General features: G+C 41.4%; 1 protein-coding gene across 13 annotated transcripts in view; it reads left to right on the top strand.

Annotated features, from left to right (window-relative positions):
* The window catches only part of LOC124139286 (spectrin alpha chain-like), a 67,521-nt gene that overhangs the window by 33,280 nt on the left and 12,693 nt on the right, over positions 1 to 21,548 (top strand). For 4 of the 13 annotated variants that reach the window (XM_046506240.2, XM_046506238.2, XM_046506241.2 and 1 more), the window contains 21 exons: positions 50 to 199; positions 1,290 to 1,382; positions 3,095 to 3,229; positions 3,783 to 3,928; positions 4,584 to 4,782; positions 5,152 to 5,259; positions 5,959 to 6,050; positions 6,751 to 6,895; positions 7,392 to 7,508; positions 7,629 to 7,693; positions 8,243 to 8,342; positions 9,695 to 9,763; positions 13,104 to 13,252; positions 13,968 to 14,157; positions 15,168 to 15,271; positions 15,583 to 15,745; positions 16,075 to 16,159; positions 16,522 to 16,706; positions 17,031 to 17,135; positions 18,088 to 18,153; positions 20,832 to 20,941. In XM_046506240.2, coding sequence (XP_046362196.2) covers positions 50 to 199; positions 1,290 to 1,382; positions 3,095 to 3,229; positions 3,783 to 3,928; positions 4,584 to 4,782; positions 5,152 to 5,259; positions 5,959 to 6,050; positions 6,751 to 6,895; positions 7,392 to 7,508; positions 7,629 to 7,693; positions 8,243 to 8,342; positions 9,695 to 9,763; positions 13,104 to 13,252; positions 13,968 to 14,157; positions 15,168 to 15,271; positions 15,583 to 15,745; positions 16,075 to 16,159; positions 16,522 to 16,706; positions 17,031 to 17,135; positions 18,088 to 18,153; positions 20,832 to 20,941 — 2,576 coding nt within the window. The remainder of the gene's footprint in view (positions 1 to 49; positions 200 to 1,289; positions 1,383 to 3,094; positions 3,230 to 3,782; positions 3,929 to 4,583; positions 4,783 to 5,151; positions 5,260 to 5,958; positions 6,051 to 6,750; positions 6,896 to 7,391; positions 7,509 to 7,628; positions 7,694 to 8,242; positions 8,343 to 9,694; positions 9,764 to 13,103; positions 13,253 to 13,967; positions 14,158 to 15,167; positions 15,272 to 15,582; positions 15,746 to 16,074; positions 16,160 to 16,521; positions 16,707 to 17,030; positions 17,136 to 18,087; positions 18,154 to 20,831; positions 20,942 to 21,548) is intronic. The other 9 variants (XM_046506242.2, XM_046506248.2, XM_046506247.2 and 6 more) reach the window with 3 other exon arrangements.

The following is a 21,548-nucleotide window of genomic DNA, read 5'->3' as shown; positions in this document are numbered from 1 at the left end:
TTAAAATCCATTCCCATATTTAACTCTCATCCCTTCTCTGCTGCTCCAGGACAAGGCCACCCAGCGCAAGCAGGACCTTGAGGACTCCCTCCAGGCTCAGCAGTACTTTGCCGACGCCAACGAGGCTGAGTCGTGGATGAGGGAGAAGGAACCCCTGGCTGCCAACACCGACTATGGCCGCGATGAGGACTCTGCCGAGGTCTGTATAACCGTAGAATATTGAGAGGGGATAACTCTGTCCATTGGATTTTAAGGGGATGTAGATACGGGATGTATAGCTGAATAAAATCGGGGTGCGTGGGAGATAAATCCATCGTTTGATTTGAAGGGGATATAGATAGATAGGGGGTGTACATCAGCAGAATATTGGTGAGAGGGGGTTGGGGGGCTTTCAATTTTGCATAGGAATATCTATTGCAGGCGTGTGTTCTTAATGAAAAAGCATCATCAGTGCTATATTTGAGAAATTGCTATATATTGCCAAATTGAAAAGTCTTAATAAGGATGTTATGATTCTGTTGCAAATATGGTGACGTCATGGTGTGACCTCCAGATATACTGCCAGTGTTACACCCTTCATTTTGCATCTTGGTGATGCAGATTGTATTGTTACACTTTCATTTAGGTTCAGGGGCGGTTGGGTAGCCTAGTGGTTAAAGTGTTAAAGGCCCGGGTTCGAATCCCAAACAAGCCCATTTCTGGTGTCCCCCGCCATGATATTGCTGGAATATTGCTAAAAGCGGCGTAAAACCATACTCACTCACTCACTCATTCAGGTTCAGTAAGAGAAGTAAGCTATGGCGACTAACGGGATCGGGTGGTCAGGCTCGCTGACTTGGTTGATGCTCATGATATCAATCACTGGATTGTCTGGTCCAGACTCGATTATTTACAGACCGCCGTCATATAGCTGGAGTAATGCTGAGTGCAGCGTTAAACAACAAACAAACAAAACAAAACAAGTCCTGTTAATCCAACATGGTTAGTTGCTTATGATTATGTCAGATAAACGAGTACGTCGGTTAAATGAAATTAAGTAGTACCAACGCTCGTGATCGAAAATAGGACAACTACATGATGGATAATCATACAAACAAATTGTAATAAAAAAATGAAAACTGAAATATTCCCTTTGTTATGCTATTGTAACTGTTAGTACACTGAAGAATCCCTCACTTCAAGATGAAGGTGGATTGGGGTTGACAAGAGAGTGGAATTTCATGTGATACTGAGACTTTCAGCATGTTTGAAACCATAATACTTACCTCACAACATGCTTTGTATTTCAGGCTTTGATAAAGAAACACGAAGCCTTCATGTCAGATCTGGAGGCCTACCGCAGCGTCATTGAGGGCCTTCGTGAACAGGCTCAGTCATGCAAGGTACGGATCATATCTCATCGATAATACATCAACTGCTGAAACAATCCTGTATGGTTCAAAGCCTCTGTGTAGTTTTGACTTTTGTTGTGTAGCAAATACCGATTATTTTCTGTGCTAATTTGAGGTTATTCTAGAAAGAAAAGAAAATGTCATGATCAGTTATGTTATTAGTGATACTAGCTATATTTTCAATGTGGCAACTATTATGGCTAAACGGAAGCCTACTGCCATTAAACTTGATACAGATGTTGACCGAAGAAACTTGCTAACTGAAATAAGTTTTAAGACATTTACAAATGTGTACTTTTCCAGAATCCAGATGTCCCCTTTTTCAGTGGTCTTAAGACCCGTTTGGTTAGTTGTTTCAACTTCATCCTGGAGTTACCTCCCTTCCTACTGACAAAATACACCCGAGACCTGCCACTCAACACAGCTTTGAGCACCAAATCATACGGAAACATTTTGAAAACATGTGAAAGCTTTCCATTCCACAATCCCAATTATCAACTATGGACCAAAAGATATCCTTCCTCTATCCAAACCTACAACTTATATCCATACTCACCCCGCTGTGTGTGCCAAACTGACAGTTAATATATTACTTTTATTAGCGTTGAACTTTGTTATTATTACATGCAAATAGAGGCCACCTTCTCGGTTAAGCTTCTACTGCGGTTCTTAACAAAAACATCATCCTGCCATTCAGGTTAAACATTCTGATGTGTTAGATTGTAAATAATTTTAGTCGATTTAAGAAAACATCAAAGCAGATGTTTTCCAGATTAATTTTTATTTCTTTTCAAATGGGATATCAGAAGGCAATACATCCACATTGCATGTGCAATGATATATTATGTTAATTCAATACCAACTGACTTATTCTTTGCTTAATGTGATTTTCTTCTCAACTCTGTACTCTAAATACTGACATGAATTGGTCCAGAGGGCTAGTGGAAACCTGAGCCCTCCGAGCTTGTAGGTAGTCCTGCTTGAGCAAGGCAAAAATGTTAACTGTTTACATTTTCTGTCAGTTTTGTTCAGTTCCAATTTGTAGCAAAATTAAAGTTTTGAGAACTGTTTGAGAATTATAGCCATCAAATGCTACTTGTCAATGAGGACATTGGATTTTTACTTATCCTTAGGACAATTTAGTAGTCTTGGGCTCACAGACAGACCGCCTCCGTGGTCTAGTGGTAGAGCATCCGCCCGGAGAGTGGAAGGTCCAGGGTTCGATCCCAGGCCGCGTCATACCAAAAGACGTTAAAGGATGGTACTTGTTGTTACCCTGTCTGGCGCTCGGCATTAATGGGCTAAAACAGGGACTGGTCGGCTTGGAGTCAGTATACTGTGTGTGAGTGGGATATTCATGTTAAGCTGCGGCATGGTATCTCAGTGAGCTAGCACTTTAAATCGGCATCAGTACAAGCAGCCACACACACACACCCACGTACATGCCCGTCGCTATATAAGTGCAATAATCTTGGGCGCGACGTTAAACCCCATTTCACCTCACCTCACCTCACCTCACCTCACAGACAAGCGTGAATTTCAAAGGCTGTTATGACGCTTACGCTGACTCAAGACAGTATTGCATTGCGAAACAGAGTTGAGACGAAAGTCTCAGAAAACTGTGGATCACAGTCACTGTCTGCTTTGTGGACATGGTCATGGTGTAGACAGTTGTGATACTGTAGCGTGTGTGACCATTACAGCAACAAGAAGCTCCAGTCATCGATGACTTCGGAACAGAGAAGGTGGTCGCCCTGTATGACTACACGGAGAAGTCACCCCGGGAAGTTTCAATGAAGAAGGGAGATCAGCTCACCCTGCTCAACAGCTCCAACAAGGTATGTTGTCATGGAGATTGCAGCATAGAAGGAATAACATTTCCTCATGATATCGAACATTGGTTTATGTGGTCCAGATTCTTACTTAGGCCAAATTGTTTTTCATGGTTTACAGATTTAATTAAAAAGAGGGGGGGGGGGGGGTCTGGAAAGCACTATTCTACCAAATGAAAATTTATGTCACTAAATAATTGTACATACAAAATATTTTCAACTGCAAAACAGATTGACAACTTATCTAAACATTACTAGCATAGAAAAGTATTTAGATGATATTCAAGAACCCCCAACCAAGCCCAAATCCTGAAATATCTTTTCTTTTTGCAACCCTCCGTATCAGGATTTTTCATATGAAAATCTATAAACAAAGAAGTAAAAAATATCGGACCTTACAATGTTAAGCATCTGTGATGTAGATGGCATAGTGCAGTTTAGTGGTGATAAATAACACTGAGTTACCTTGCATGGTCCACAGTCTATGTTCATGGTTGTTCTCTGTCATGTCTTGTGATGAATGTACTGCCCCACACTGACCGCCTTACCTTGTTGACAGGACTGGTGGAAGGTGGAGGTGAATGACCGCCAGGGCTTTGTCCCCGCTGCCTATGTGAAGAAGCTGGATCCCAGTCTGTCGGCAAGCCGCAACAACCTCATGGACGAGTTCACCATCTCCGTCAGACAGAACCAGATCGAGACACAGTGAGTACAGTGTTTGCTTCCTTGATGTGAGGTCACTGAAATGTGGTTAATGGTCCTGAAAGTTTTCCGTCCGACGAAATCAAATTCTTCATTGATTCCAGAAAGTAACTAATTTAAGCAAAAACTCGGGTCGTAGTTTAACCAGGTTGAGAGTAAAAGTAGTTAACTCTGCCCGCAAGATCTTAGCGACAGTGGTTATGTAAACTGAATCGCAATATAGGATTCCGCCAGGCATATGCTGTTAAGCGTTGTCTTTCCATGAGATAGGGTTTTGATGTCGCTGTCTTCATGTCTGTGTTTTAGAGTATTACAACAAACTCAACATTTTCAGAATTAATATTTTGGTGGGGATGTGGGGTATGTCTCAAAACCTAAGGAATTTTTTATCAGAAATTTGAACTTTTGAACTGGTCCCTATCAAAACTCAAACACTTGGACCCAAGGGGATTCCCCACCTCATGATGGATGAAAGAGTCGATTGTGATGAGGATCGGTTGGACAAAATGTGTGACCTGGCCCAGTGAGTGTCATTACACTGGCATAAATTGTTGCTTGTGTTGTCAAGCTCTGGTTCAGGTCGCCAATACTTCCACAGCTGTAATGTTCAGAAGGCTGCTAGACCCTGTATATTGACATCTGCCCCATGTTTGTGCAGATATGCCAACCTGCTGGACTTGGCCCGTCAGCGCCACGAGAAGCTTGGGGAGTCTGTGAAGGCATACCAGCTGGTGCGAGAGGCGGCCGAACTGGCGTCATGGATCACGGAGAAGGAGAACCTGATGGTTGGAGAGGAGGTCGGCGAGGACTTGGAGCAGGTTGAGGAGATGCAGAAGAAGTTTGATGACTTCCAGAAGGTAAATATGGCTGCTCAAAATATGTTTCTTGGACATATTAACATGTTATCGGCTTTAACATGATACTCAATGATACAGAAATACCTTGCAATTCATACATGTGGATACTGTTTAAGCTTCTTATGGTTCAACATGATTTTGTGAAGTGGTTGGATAGGTGTGCGTTTGTATCTCTAGCAAAAGGCACTGTACTTCTGTAACTTTGGTAAAGCTGTTTAGCTTAGTTTGCCATGTTTGTTGCCAGTACAAACTAGGACACATCTGTAATGATTCATATTGTAGCTGAAGTAAAACTCTGCAGGAATGTCATTTTTGGCTGCATTTCCGACAATATTAGCATTTCTTAATGATTCCTGTTTTGAAATTCAGGACTTGAAAGCCAATGAGGTGCGTCTCCAGGAACTCAACTCCATCGCAGACAGATTGACAGCCATGGGACAGACCGAGGCTGCCGAGAAGATCCGTGAACAGATCACGGTAAGTCATCCAATGTGCGAACTAACTCGAGCCTAGTGGTTGCAGCATTTGCACGTCACACCGAAGGCTTAGGTTAGATTTCCATTTCTGGTGTCCCCTGCAATTTTTTAGCTGGAATGTTGTTAAAAGTGGAATAAAGCCATACTCTTTCACACACTCCCAGATAGAACAGGTGCCCCCAGCAACGTATACTTGCAATTCGCTGTGCAGAGTTGCGTCCCTTGGGCACGCCAGAAACCTATGATTGTGGGTTCGAATCCCGGTTCGCCCCGATTTTGTTTCTAGGTTTGTCAGCTCCATACCCGTGCTCGTGGGTTTCACTGAAGTGGTAAACGTCCGAGACCTGCATCACTTCGGGCTTTCCTCCCACATTAAGCTGACACGCCGCGATATAACTGGAACAATGTTAAAAGCGGCGTTAAACACAACTAACTCACTCAACGTATACTGGTCATAAAGAGGCGACTGAATGAATAGGTTGGTGAGAAATCAGTTGCTTAGTTTATAGCAGTCCTCATACCCCGGTGGCATGGGTCCTTGCTTACAATAATGATCACTGGATTGTCTGGTCCAGACTTGATTGTTTACAGGCAGTCATATAGCTGGAATATTGCTGTGTGTAGCGTTAAACAACAAATAAGAAAACAATGTATCACTGCATGTCAATACATTGTTAATTGGTTTTGTTTTTCTCCGCAGCAACTGAACCAGAGATGGGTGACCCTCCAGCAGGTGACAGCAGAGCGGGCGGAGACCCTGGGCAGCGCCTTCGAGGTGCAGAGATACCACAGGTGGGCAGCTGATTCGAGGGATGCCCTTTCTCCCATACTTTAACCACAGTCTTCAAAATTAAGCATAGAAGTCAAGGGGTCCTTGCCATAACCCTAGTGGCAAATGTAAAACATTTATGGAGGCCCTGATTCAAATATTTTGGGAGCAAACCTCTAGGACCCCAGGACCCCCTTTAAGATGAAACATTGAACCATGGTAACTTGTACCTACAAGGCCACATTTGTTGATGTGATGGTGTAGGAATGTTTGAAGACAATTTTGAATTAGTTGGTTAAAATTAAAAGATCCATTTGTATGGCTCAATATTTTCTCCTTTTGTTTGGTATGAAGATCAGTAAGTCAGTTTGGTGGGGAAAAATAATTGCAGGATTCTAAGATTTCTTTCAGTACCCTGATTGATAATGGTGCATGATAATCTCAAACATTGGCGTAACTGTTATAAACAAGCTGATCTTACTATCTTGTTATTATTCAACATATTCAACTTCTAAATGCCAGTCAAATATGACCAGGGGTGGTCGGATAGCCTAGTGGTTAAAGCGTTCGCTTGTCACGCTAAAGACCCGGGTTCGATTCCTGACATGGGTACAACGTGTGAAGCCCATTTCTGGTGTCCCCCGCTGTGATTTTGCTGGAATATTGCTAAAAGCGGCGTAAAACCATACTCACTCACTCAAATATGACCAACTTGTTTCCCAGAGAGGTGATTGAGACAAAGGACTGGATCGCTGAGAAGGACAACACCCTGAATAATGACAACTACGGCCACGACCTGGCCAGTGTGCAGGCCCTCCAGAGGAAGCATGAGGGTCTACAGAGAGACTTGGCTGCACTCGGAGAGAAGGTCAGTCGCCTGAAGTAAAACATTGTGCATCTTACAGATCTATCCCCGAGAGAGCATTATGTACTAAGTACTTCCTTTTTGATAGTTAGATGGCAATCAGGTGGTTACACTGTGTAATTTACAGACCGCAGGATTATTGCCGAGTGCAACATTATAACAACTAGCATGGATTATTGCTCATGCTATCACCCACTTTTTATCTGGCCTAGACTTTATTATATACCAGCTGCTGTGATACAGCAGGAATATATTGCTGACCGTGGCATAAAACAACATTCACTCATTTTAGTTAAATTATTTAAAGATTTTTACAAAATTGTAAATAAGAAATGAATTGAGACCAGCTGTAGAATAGTAACTAACATTGGAAGCCTCTACCTGTGGTACACACATTGTTGTGTGACTCAGCTTCCGACAGCACTGCCTTGGTTGTAGTATGGAATTTTACAGTATTTCAACAAACCCTTCATCTATGTTTGTTGCCTAATTGTAACAGGTGCGCAGTCTGGATGAGAACTCCCAGCGTCTGATGCAGTCTCATCCAGAGCAGGCAGAAACCATCTACGAACACCAGACCCAGATCAACGAAGAGTGGAACGCCCTCACATCAAAGGTATGTCTCAACAATAGGACACAATGGAAGGGCTCTGTCGTATATCTTCTTCTGACATCAGTATTGTCTTTTATATGTCTGTAAATGCTGGATGCATCATTATGAGTGCTCTTGTTCCAGGCCGATGCCCGCAAGGCCAAGCTGTTGGATGCATATGACCTTCAGAGATTCCTCAGTGACTACAGGTGAGTGAAAGCCTAGCCATCGGTTGAAAAAATATGAAAAAAAGGTACATGAAAATTTGACCCACAACACAGATTTTCTGAAATCGGTATGTGATTATCATTATAATTAAAATGTTAACATGTGTTTGCTGTCTTTCAATGTTAAGTTTTGTAGACAAGATTGCACCTGACAAACAAATACTTGTGCACTTTTTTTATTATAAAGACAGCCTTCATGATCGTGATAAAATTGACATTTGTCTGGACAAGTACAAGCAGCCACACACCCATACTTGCATGCATGTCTCTATGTAAGCGCAATAAGACGCAACTATAAACACCATGTCACCTCATCTTGTTTCACTTAATCGGAAAACCGCTTTCAAGGACTGGCTTGTCTGATCCAAATTCGATCATTTACAGCCAGCCTTCTTATTCACTCACATGGTCATAGTCGATAATGGATTGGAGAGAATCTTTTGGAAGAGGCTTAGGTTGGTTGAGGGCGTGGATATGTTTGCATACTCCCTCTGAAGCCAAGATCAACAAAAATGAGTCCTTCTGTTTTAGGGATCTCACAACCTGGATCAACAGTATGATGGCTCTGGTCTCCTCCGACGAGTTGGCCAAGGATGTCACTGGAGCTGAAGCCCTGCTCGAAAGACACCAGGTGAGTCACCAGCTTAATATAGGCATGCACTGTCTTTATAGTGGGGAGCTAGTGAGTCACTAGCATTATAGAGGGGTGCACATGGAGTGAGTGTTTTTATGGGGCAGCCAGGGGACAAATGGAGACTTCGGAATCTGTATTCGATTCTTCTCAAATTTTCTTAACTTTCTTAACTACATTTGTATGGAAAATATATCAGATCGAAATGGTGTTCTGTGATCTAACCGTAATGCCTCCACGTGCACGCCATCTTAATTTGTTAAGTGGTAAGAAATGTCACACAACTTAATACATTTAGACTTAATTCTTTATTCTGATTTATTCACATCACTTGTTACTTGTATTATAGCACTGTCACCATAGTAACATCAATACGTTTTTCTCAATGGGTAGTGGGTCATGCCAATGGTTTAAGATCGTCATGTAGTTTCCTCTCCATTTGATCAATGCCATGTCTATGCAAGAAGTATCACTAAATGTTTACATGGTTCCTGTGTGCATAAGTGGTTTGGGCCCCGTTCCACAAAGCGATCTTAGTGCTACGATTGTCGTAAGTCAGTGTTAAAGAATGGGAGTTACGATCGACTTAGCGCTAAGATCACTTTGTGGAACGGGGCCCTGATGCAAGAAACTATGTGATGTCACTTACCGGGGTGTCATGATACACAATCAGTGACATTTATCTCACAATACATTGTGTATCAAGATACAACATTACTGATGAGACTGCAAGTAGCAGCATCCTTGCTTGCACATATCTACATAACTATCCTCCGAGGGTTCAGGTTAAAAGGGGTTCCCAGAATAAACCTATGTTTTTTATATTGCCACCTGAAGAGCTGTAAATAGTTTCCAGTTCCTGACACGAACTAAAATCCAAGTATCATCAAAGGCTTTTCAAAGTAAAAAATACTTTCTTCCCCTACCTGCAATTCAATTTCACCTACTTTTTTAATACCGGAAACATTACCACACTTCACACCAAATTGTCCCAAGGGACCATAATGGCTTAATGAATCGGGAGGTCAGACTCGCTGACTTGGTTGATGCATCATCGTATCTTAATTGCGTAGATCGATGCTTATGATGTCAATCACTGGATTGTCTAGTCCAGACACGATTATTTTACAGACCACCATAGCTGGAATATTGCTGAGTGTGGCATTATGAGAACAAACAAACTACTTGTATCAACTTTGAATCTGAATCAGGACCAGTATAACTCGTGAGGCTCTATGATTGTGACACCCGTATTACGTGATATTACCCCAATGAGTTGTTGTCCTATGTCCTATGTCCTATGTCCTATGTCCTCTTCCCATGTAAAGCTATGAGCTATGCCCTGATTACAGATGTTCAGTTCTGAGATCGTTAGCCATTACGGCATCACATCATTGCCCGACGAAGAAGAAGAGGAAGAGGTAGTGATGTCATAGGTCATGTGACCTGGTCACGTGATCGCACGCCATGTGACTGATGTCCTGTCATGACAAATTCATTATACTGAATGTTACTTGTGTTGCATCAGAACCCCATGGTTGAAACTGAACCCTTTAGCTTAGCTGGCTATCTGTCGATTGTGTGTTCGTGAAAGATGACATTGGACAGCAGAATGGATTCAGTGCTTAGTCATTCGACCCTAACATGTAAAAGCAAACAGTTTCAAAATTGATCTGTCCTTTCTCAATGAACATCACATTTAACTGGAATCCATTGTAACAAAGAAAAGAAAAGGACGTCATCTTACATGAACATGATGAAAACAATGAATTACGATAGCCAATCCGAAATCAACATCCTGGTTAATACATGAAAATATATTTTCGATGCATGGAAAGTTTGTCAGTGGGTGTAACCTGATTTTCGACGGATCTAATAATGTATATATTTTGCATGAGTGTGTCTGTCCATGGAATTGTATGGGGCTGAGACTGGTGTCTTAGAGTGTCATATATTCTTCTCTACTCTTGTATGCTCGGTGAGAAAGGCAAGCTTGTCAACCAATTGTTGCAGATTTAGACAATTTGAAATAATTTTTTTAGAGTGAAATTATTCCCAGATTTTGACCTTACAAGAAAACACCTGCAGGATTGCGTGTTGGAGTAGGTACTCAGCAACCCGTTCTTGTCGGACAACAATACAACCTAACGGATCCAATGGTCAGATTTGGTTGCCTTAATCATACCCCGATCATGTGGGTCGCTCATAATACCGATCACTGGATTATCTGGTCCAGGTTTGATTATTTACAGACCAATGTCATGTAGCTGGAATATTAGAGTGTGGCGTTAAACAACAAACAAACGTTACAGTTAATGGGTTAGTGCAATTTGGGAAACCCATCACGGAGTCCCTGACATTTATGTTGCTGCAGTACTGCTAAAAACAGCACAAGAATTGGTAAATTCGAGGTCAAATATGGTATGGGTATCCTCAGGAGACCCATGAAGATCTGAGTAGGGAATAGGTGTTCAGGAACCCATGCCTGACGTAAAAGGCGATTATGCTTGTCATAAGAGGCGACTAACAGGATCGGGTGGTCAGACTCGCTGACTTGTTTGATACATGTCATCGTATCCCAACTGAGTAGATGATGCTCATGATGTCAATCACTGAATTGTCTGGTCCAAACTCGATTGTTTACAGACTGATGTCATGTAGCTGGAATATTGCTGAGTGCAGCGTTAAACAACAAACGAACAAACAAATCTTCAGGCCTTTATCAAGGCTCCCAGTAGATAGAGAGGCTGCCTTTTTCACTGAAGACTAATTAACAAGTTTGTTTCAGGTTTTTGTAGATGCCCCTGATTAGCTGCGTGCCCAGTGGACTGCATGGACGACACGGCTGTGTCCTAATCCTCATTCTTAATTTCTCATATGATTAATATAACATAGCCCCATTGGTGTCACTCACTTTGCACACAGGGATATTATAGCCATGAAATAATCCAATGTTTCGAAAAGACTTGTTGGGATTTATTGGTGGTTCGGGGTTTGAGGTCGAATATTTTCTAGGACATTAAGTCATGAGCTGCGCAGTGGCTGATATTCGGCCCAGACTCTGGATCAAATGTCAGTAAAAAGTCTCAAATTGGAATTAAAACAATTCTCATTGTTAATATTTGTAACTAATGTGATGGCTTGGTCACTGAAGACAGGACCAATAAAGAGGAAGTTTTTCAATGGTACCTTATTGCTTTGTAGCTTCATTGTATCCAGGGTACAAGTCGGATGGGGGGTACTTGGAGTTAGGGACTGTTTTAATTCACGATTCTCAAATTTTCCAAGACACCCTCAAATTCCATCTCTAACGTTCCACCACTTGAGAGTTCTGCTATATGTTGTATATTGCTAAAATATTAGTAAAGGTGTTGTAAAACTCTACTCCCTGATTTAGATCTGTCCGATAAACTCAATGATTATCAAATTGAGGGTGGCTCAGCACTACATTTTTGCCTGTCATGGGGTAGCCCCGGTTTGAATCCCAACATGGGTTCACCATACTCCTGTCCAATTCCATAAAGAACAAATCTCTTGGGTGTCTCTATTCTACATTCGGAATCAACAGATTCGAGTGATTCTCCTATATGGTTGATATATCAGTTTTACTTGTTTAAAATGCACATTCAGAATAACCAGTGAATTCCTGGCTCAGGTTCACCTGCAAGAACAATACCGCAACGTCATCAAAATGGCTTAAGCTGTGAACGAGTCGACCACCTCTCAGTCAATGGCCGTTATGTTAATTGTATGAGATACTTTCAGTTCCCCTGCATGGTTTGGAGTGTGAGCCAGTGTATCTAGACAGGCTGCCAGTGCATGCGATGATTATACATACTTGAGTACATAGTGTAGTTAGTGTGTGCATCTGAGATGCACGGCAAGACTTTTTACTGCTGTTTCAAGATACTCCCAGAGTGACCCTCCATATTAGCAACCCTTCCCTCATTGCAAATATCTCCCCAGTGTCATATAATGACATATAATTATTCCCACTTGACATATTTGACTGATTCCCCCTGTAAATTCCCTTGTAATACCAATCACATTATGTTCGTAATGTGAACAAAAATACCGTTTTAATGTATTTTTCAGCAGTTAAAAAGATTACAGGCTCAGTGCATTGTGTAAGCCAGTCAATGATATGAAATTTTGTAACTAATATGTTGGGAATGTAATGGACACTCGAAATCAAATTTTCATTGTCCTCAAGAAATTAACTAAAAGTAGGGGTGTCAAAATTGTCTGTTTGTCCATTCCCATGACATCCAAAGTTATTTTGATGATTTGATCTAAACATAAATGTGAAATATTGATGTTTCGGCCTGAAGATAAATTTGACACCCTGGAAAGCCTGAGATTGCTAAACTGTTCTAACCCTATGCATGGACTTTGAAAAACAGTGAAAATCAGAAAGTAATGACTATTGTATATCACACACTGACTGCTCTAGACTGGCTCAGAATGTGTAATTTCATCAGCTCCAATGGTTTCTTTAAACAGTTGCTGTGGTAGATAGACAAATATCCAATGTCATATCTAGATATGTTTTTCTCTACAAGATGGTGTCTGTAAATCATGGAAAGGTTCTTAAAAAAATGTCAATTTTGGATATTTGACTGTCGATATGTGTAATCTGTAAGATAAATTTGCTTTTTATATTTATGGTTATTTTTTGTTCTTTTGTAAGTCAGGTTTGTTTATGTGACTTGAACTGGAGAAGTGGGTGACAGGATTTTAATGGAGCGTTTACAATTGTAGGAACACCGGACTGAGATTGATGCACGTGCCGGGACGTTCCAGGCGTTCGAGCAGCTGGGACAGCAGCTTTTGCAAAATCAGCACTACGCCAGTGAAGATGTTCAACAGAAGCTGGAGGAACTTGCCCGTGCTCGGGAGGAGTTGGAACAGTAAGTTTGTTTGTTTGTTAAACGAGCTATAGGACGGCGTGAATCACTGGATCGTCTGGCCCAGATTCGATTATTTACAACTGTCATTTACCTAGAATTTTGATGAGTTTGTTTGTTTGTTAAACGCTGCACTCAGCAATATTCCAGCTATGAGATGGCAGTCTGTAAATAATCACGTCTGGACCAGACAATCCTGACTGCATGGGATGATGCTGATAAGATCAACACTGGTTTGTCTGGTCCAGACTCCATTATATACTGGCTGCTGTCATATAGCTGGAATATTCCTGAGTGTGGTTTTGAGCAACAAATAAGGTCCCAATTTGGAAAACAACCCTGTGAATTAATTTGTCTTTTTAAGTGAGTATAAAACTTCACTGGGTTCTTTCCAAGATCATAAAATTCCTAACTTAAGTAAAAAGAGACTGCCAAAGAACTGAAGGTCAATAGTTCAATTACAGTCACATCATACCTAAAGAAGTTAAAAGATGGTACTTGGATTTCGGCATTATGGGGTAAATCAAGGACTGGTCGGCACACAGTCAGTACAATGATACTGGGTATCCATGTTGAACTACGGCATGTTATCTCATTGGGCTAGCACTATAAAACTGACATTTGTGCAGACTAGTGCCATAAAAACCATACTCACTCACTCACTGTAGTAAGGGAAATATGTCCCCAGATTATGATGTTTATCCATGGTTGCTTACAGAGCCTGGATCTCCCGTCGCATGAAGCTGGACCAATGCCTGGAGCTGCAGCTGTTCTACCGGGATTGCGAGCAGGCCGAGTCCTGGATGGCTTCCCGCGAAGCCTTCCTGGCCGGAGACCAGGTGGACGGTGACAACGTGGAGAGTCTCATCAAGAAGCACGAGGACTTCGACCGTGCGATCAACTCTCAGGTAAGCAGCTTGTCAGGCAAACTTGACCTCATACCATTCCTGTTGGTGATCTGGGTTAGATTATACAGGTATCTGTCTGGACTTGCTCAGAGGCTGATTTTTGCCCTAAAGTCTGCAGCAAATGTCAGTAAAGATTCCCAAATTGGAATTATTAATTACCCAATTCATGTAAACAAATGACTAAAATTTTGACTTTGTATCGGTAACCTGTATTTCACTGATAACAGGACCAAGAATTTGAAGAAATAGGAAAGAGTTTTAATGCATAGTTTTATGTTTTTGCGTTGAATGTAAACTCAATATTAAAATACTTCTGAATTTATGAAAAAAAGAACTATAAAATAATCCCAATTTTGATAAAAATACAAATTTTATTCCCAAATTGCCTGCCAGGGACGCTTAACTTAGAATCCTAGATAAATCCCTGCTATGTCTCCAGCAATCTATGCTTGTCGTAAGAGGTGACTTTGAGGATCGTGTGGTCTGATGAGGTGATTTGATAGATTTACGGGTCATACCCCGATGGCGTGGGACATTCCTCATAATATCAATCATTAGTTTGTCTGGTCCATAGTTAACATAAATATAATTGAAGAAAGACTAGTGAGATTATTGTTGTAGACTAGTGAAAGCAAAAGATAATTTGTGACCCCAAGTGAGTATGAATACCCCTCCAGGTGGCCCAGTCGTCTAAGGCGCCGCGATTCGCTGTGCAGAGTTGCGTCCCTTGGGCACGCCAGAAACCTATGATTGTGGGTTCGAATCCAGGTTCGCCCCGATTATGTTTCTAGGTTTGTCAGCACCATACCCGTGCTCGTGGGTTTCACCGAAGTGGTAAACGTCTGAGACCTGCATCACTTCGGGCTTTCCTCCCACATTAAGCTGACATGCCGCAATATAACTGGAATACTGTTAAAAGCGGCCTTAAACCCAACTCACTCACTCCAATACTGGCTGTTTACTCTGCTCCCTTATATGGCCCTGCTATATATGTATGTTTCCATCTACAGGAGGAGAAGATCAACTCCCTCCAGCAGTTTGCTGACCAGCTGATCACTGCTGACCACTACGACGGCCCTGCTGTATCCGAGAAGAGAGACCAAGTGCTAGACAGGTGACTATGATAATGATTATGGTGACGGCAATTGATGATGAGTTTTGTGAAGACTGCAAAAAGAGTCGGCTGATTTGGTGCAATTTAACTGGTTACCATATTTTAGATTTGAAGGGTACACATGTATGATTTCCAAATGCAATCTTATCATGTGAAACTATATATTAAAGCTATCAGTTGTCTAAAGGGGGAGTATTACCAGTGTGATGTGTACACAACAGATGCAGTGAGGCAGCTCTGTACGCTTCATATCTTGGACACAAAAGTAATGTTGGATAGATATCTCATGCCACCTTTTGCTCTGCCTGTAGATGGTCTCAGCTGAAGGAAGCTCTGATAGACAACCGGTCTAAGCTGGGAGAGGCTCAGACTCTCCAGCAGTTTTCACGCGATGCTGACGAGATGGAGAACTGGCTCCAGGAGAAGCTGCAGATTGCCATGGACGAGTCCTACAAGGATCCCACCAACATCCAGGTACAAACCTTGTCTTCAACTCATTGTGACCCTTGAAATTACATACATAGGGGACCCATAGGGGTTCTGGGTTAGAACAGGTCCTCAGCAACCTTTGCTGGCTGTACAAGGATCCCACCAACATCCCTGGGTTACCAATGGGAGGACTACATATTCATTAAACAGGTTACAATCTTGCAACATTTTCTTGACAGCCAGGATGTTGGCTATTTTTTGTTCTGTCTCACTTTGACTCCTGAAACATTTCCATAAAAAGAGAGAAAATTTCTCCAGGCTATGGGGACTGATTTGCTCCAAATCCTAAAATGTTTGTAACTGTATCTTTTCAGAGTAAGCACCAGAAACACCAGGCTTTTGAAGCTGAACTTGCGGCTAATGCTGATCGTCTGCAGGGTCTCATTGGAACTGGACAGAGTAAGTGTCTTCAGGAGAATCATTGTCATTACTGCTGTTGTCTTTGAATCATCGGGCAGAAGGGGTTCTTGAATATCTGTTTTAGGGGTTACTAGAGTCAGGATCAGATGATCACTGAAGCTGTTCATTTGACTCTACATGGAATAAATGATCCTGGAGATACTGGGGTAGCTATGTCTCTTGTTAAACAATATCTAGGTTTCTAGAGTGAGGATCAGATGTTTACTGAAGCTGTTCATATGACTATAAATTGAATAGTTGGTCCCTGTGGATACACCGGTGTGACATAGGCTCTTAGTAACAATGTCTGCTGTTTGTGATAATATAGTACAGATGGTGTATTGCATTGTGTCTTTCTCCAGACCTGATTGACCGCCACCAGTGTGCTGGGTCGGACGACGCTGTCCAAGCGCGACTGGAGTCCCTGGCTTCCCAATGGGAGGACCTCGTCGCCAAGTCAGCAGAGAAGAGTGACAAGCTGAAGGAGGCCAATCGCCAGCAGACGTTCAATGCAGGAGTCAAGGACATGGAGTTCTGGCTTGGAGAGGTTCGTGTTTGTTCCATGTTCACTCTGTAGTTCTATAAATGATATTACAAGATTGGTAAGTTCAGCTTGTACTCGCTTGATGATAAATGATAATATTAATCAGAGCTCCAGATAAGCTGCGTATCTGCGTAAAATACGCATCAGAAATGCAGAAATACGCAGTAAAATAAAATCCAAGCGTATCAAATAAGCAACGAACATTACAGATACGCTACAAAAATAAAACTTGTGCATATCATCAAAATATTGTGAAGTAGCCCTCTCTTTATCATGTTTATCACAGATTCTGACATGTAGATTGTAACTACGTAACCAATATTGCAGGTGGAGCAGATGTTGGCGTCAGAGGATTACGGCAAAGACCTGGCGTCGGTTCAGAACCTGCTGAAGAAGCAGCAGCTGCTTGAAGCTGACATCACAGCTCATGAGGTAAGATTCCCAAAACGAGAGTACTTGTGTCAAACAAACCTTATTTCGAGACACCTTGTCTCATACCCATTGGTTGATTATCATCAACTGTTTTAAATGTTTAATGTCTTGACAGCCATGTACATATCGTCAGTTCTTGTTCAACATGGATTAACCATATCATGCCATGGTCGAAAAACCATTTGATTTTTTAATCAAGTTTATAAGGGTCATTTTCAGTTGAACTATACACCCATTCTACAAATTAAACCCCAGTACCATTTAAAGTTTAGACAAAAGAATCTGCAACATGAGAATATGATAAGTAAGTACATATGCACAGTTACGTTTGAACTGCTGGTATTTTAGGCCATGATGTTGCTTCAGTACTGCATATAACATCTCCGTCATCGTACAACCCTTGGTTGTTTTCACTGAAGGGCTAAACATCAACACACTGATAGTAGAAACCAAATGCCAAAATGCAAACTCTATCCAATCATATTCAGTAATTACTAGAAGCAGATTCTCATCAATTTATTTTTGGACAAATGAAACAACATGTTTGTGATAATATTAGAGATTTGAGTTCCCTTATACAATATTTAAGCAGTGGCTTCATTTACCTTTTTCATAAACATTAACAACTACACTTATAATATTGTATATGAATAATTTAAGGGAGTTTTTTTTTTCTTGCATTGTGATGTACAGATTATCAGTCAGATTGTCAAATTCTAAAGAAATATTTTTTGTAATTATCCGTTTTATCCAAATGATACTAGATAGAATGAAATTTTTTCTGTGAATGGTTGCAACATGAAGTAACATAGATAGTATTACTGTCACGTGAAGCAAGAGCTGGAGGGGTAGAGTATTGACAGTATGTCAGAGAAAAGGGTATACAATCAACATGACTAAATTCTAATAATCATGTGTGATTTGAAGGATAACTATGTGTCCATTGCCACAGACTCCAGAAGAACCGACGCTGCTGAAACCAGTGATGGCCCAGCGCCTGGAGGCGCCCTTGTTACATGTAATGTTCTATACTAGGTTTCTGAGTGTGTCTTGAGGCTTGACGTGTAGTAGGTTATTAACGTATGCAGGAAACACGAGACAGGTTTGGATTGAATAATCGCATGCATTACCTTATAAACTAATAAGTATACAGTATCTACACTAATCTTTGAAATAAAGATGGAGAATATTTCCAGGTTTTTCTGATATGCAGGCTTCAGTTGACTACTGATATAATTAGGCTGAACATATGATTCTTAAATAAAAGCATTTGAAGCACAACTTTCGGTAACTAGTAGGGTCCTTGTATGGAAACTGTACCATTTTTTGTAGTAGATTTTAAACTGTGAGAAATAGCCCATTTGAAATTTCTTGATAATTCCTCAGCATATGGGGGCGATGGGGTAGCCTAGTGGTTAAAGCGTTCGCTCGTTACGCCAAAGGCTGGGTTTGATTCCCACATGGGTACAATGTGTGAAGCCCATTTTTGGTGTCCCCCGCCGTGAAATTGCTGGAATATTGACAAACCTACAACTGCTGGTAATTCTTTTGGACAAATAATTAGTGCAGTAATTATAAGTCTCCTTTAAGTTCAGGATCTAAAAGTGCCACATTCTCTAGTTTGTTAAAGCAAGCGATTATTCCCAGTCTAGGGGCAATAACAATATGTTTACCCCTTAATTATAGAAGAGGCGTACCAAAAATGTGATTTGTTGGCAATAATGGTTACCCAGTGTTAGTACTAGTTTGATAAGGGTATGTACCCAGATGTTCTCAGTTGATTCTCACTACGGATACCGACTGTTTCTTCAACACCAACCTATTTCTATTCTGCTGACATGGCATTAAATTCAATTTATTCACTGATAAGGGAAACTGGCATGTCTTCTTTGCAAGGCATATGTTTATCTTTTTGCACAACTTTGATGATCTGCTCTTGACATGATGGTGTAGCCCAGCTCACTCATACATTTTTGACCTGAGCCAGAGTGATTTAGTGTTTAATACTGTGTCAGATACCATCACCTCCTCTGTGGTCTAGTGGTGGAGTGTCCACCCTGAGAGTGGAAGGTCCGGGGTTCGATCCCGGCTACGTCATACTGAGAGACGTTAAAAAATGGTACATGTTGTTACCCTGCCTGGCGCTCGGCATTAAGGGCTTAAACAAGAACTGGTCAGCTCTGAGTCAGTATACTCTGTCTGAGAGGGGTATTCATGTTAAACTGCGGCATGGTATCTCAGTGGGCTAGCACTATAAGATCGGCATTAGTCCGGACTTGTTTAAGAGCCACACAAACATGTATGCACGTCACTATATAAGTGCAACCATCTTGAAAGCGACATTAAACCCCATTTTACCTCACCTCCCGAGACACCGTCCTTCCTATGCAGAGTTGTTTCCCTTTCTGCTAGGATCTTGTGATGTGTTTGAATCCTAGATTCATCCAAGGTGATTGTTGGTTTGTTAGCACCAGCCTCTTGTGTTTTTCCATAACGGTAGACCACATCACTTCACTGTTTTGGAATCCTGACCCTTGAGGGGAATCAGGGTTAGAATTGGTCCCAAGCAATCTATGCTGGTTGTAAGAGGTGACCAAATGGTCAGGCTTGGTGACTTGGTTGATTGCATGTCATCATACCCCGATGGCGTGGAGTGTTGCTCATAATATCGATCAGTGGATTGTCAGGTCAGGAATAGATTATTTACAAACCGACGCCATATAGCTGGAATATTGCTGGGTGTAGGGTTACACAACAAACAAAACTACAGTACTGAATAATGGGGCTTGCTGCTCACAAGTAATATTTGTGGCAGTTTTCATTGTTCAAAGGACACTAGTCAAGCCCTCAGTGAGCAATATGCACACAGAGATAGGAGCGTCTCTTTGTCAGGGTGACAGTAAGGATCTGCATATGTGTGCTGTTGGTAGAGCTCGTATCTACGAATGTTGCATGTAATTTATCAACACGATTTTGTAGACTTGATTTTTTCCTCATGTTGCAAATCATTTAGCAACAAAATGCCTTATTTTTTCCTAACACGAGGCTCTTCCTCGAGGAGACATTTCCTCATTTTCCTTTTAGCATGGCTGGGAACTTTTTTCTTTTGTTTAGCCAGTATTACAGCACTGTGACTCCCACAGTGAAACAGGCATGCTGATCAGGACGAGGGGGGAGGGGATTCCCCTGGGGAATGCCCCTCTGAATAGTCCATGCTGGTTGGCTGAATAAGGAAGCATGCATATTGCAGATTTAATCAAACTTTTCCAGTTGTGTGTTGTAGTTACTGGAAGAATAGGAAAGTTGAATGAATTTGGCTTTGTGAACTTTTAAATGGTATTCCTGAACGACTATTTATTTTTTTACAAAATGTACTTTCAAATTGATGAATTGCCCAATGAAAAAGATTATTCCTCCATCACTGATACTTATTTTGTGCTCAGGGATTTCGTGTAAGAGTGGTTCTGAGCAACCTATGCTTGTTGTACATGGCAACTAAATGAATCTGGTGGGCAGGCTCAGTGACTTGATTGTATGTCATCGTTCCCTGATGGCGTGCATCATCGCTCAGTACATCAATCACTGATTTTCTTATCAATTAATTACAGTCCACCAGCATACAGCTGGACTATTATTGAGTGCGGCATGAAACAACATCCAATCAAGCAATACTGATTAAGTGAGTGTTTTTCTCAGGATCGCATCACGGACTTGAACAGTCAGGCTGATCAGTTCATCGAGGCGGGTGTTTGGGATGCGGAGAGTCTTCAGGACAGGAAGAAGACCATCAATGAGAGATACGAGAAGTAGGTATTCAGAGACAGACGTATCTGTAGGAGACAATGAAGGGCATTACACTGTCTGGTTCATCTTCCCGAGGCAAGGGAGGTGACTGACTGTCAAGTCCAGTTTTTGCCTTTTGCCGAACGAGGCTAGAATTTCTGGGCTTGATCGTTGCGACGAACTGGATGTCGAATTCACTACACGATTTTGATTGTCCAGCCAAACTCACTCTGGAACTCCAGCCTAGTCGGCTAGGGTGGAAACTGGGCTTTTAACTCAGTTAACTCCCTTGCCTCAGGAAGATGTGTCTGGTTACAGTGACACTAAAGGCAACTTCAGTGGGGATTGGTTGGTCAATTGAATGAATGTATAATGACTGTCTTAAATATTAGTTTTTCTATTCCAAGAGTGATTTGTTTACATGCTAAATGAATAATTCCGAGTGACATTCACACTCCACAATGTGAAAATGAATGCAGTTACAACAATTCCTATTGCATTATTTTCATTGCTTTTTATGCTAATTTCACGATTTAGTAACCCTTATTTGAAATATTGAAATATTTACCTTACAGTAAGAAAGCTTAAGTCTTATTGATCTCCAAGGTGAAACTCCTTGCCATGTTGTGA

The sequence above is a fragment of the Haliotis rufescens genome, unplaced genomic scaffold, assembly GCF_023055435.1.
Source record: "Haliotis rufescens isolate VD_foot unplaced genomic scaffold, xgHalRufe1.0.p SCAF_8, whole genome shotgun sequence".
Taxonomy (NCBI): Eukaryota; Metazoa; Mollusca; class Gastropoda; order Lepetellida; family Haliotidae; genus Haliotis; species Haliotis rufescens.
Note: the sequence above shows the minus strand (reverse complement) of the source record. Positions and strands in the feature narration are given on the sequence as shown.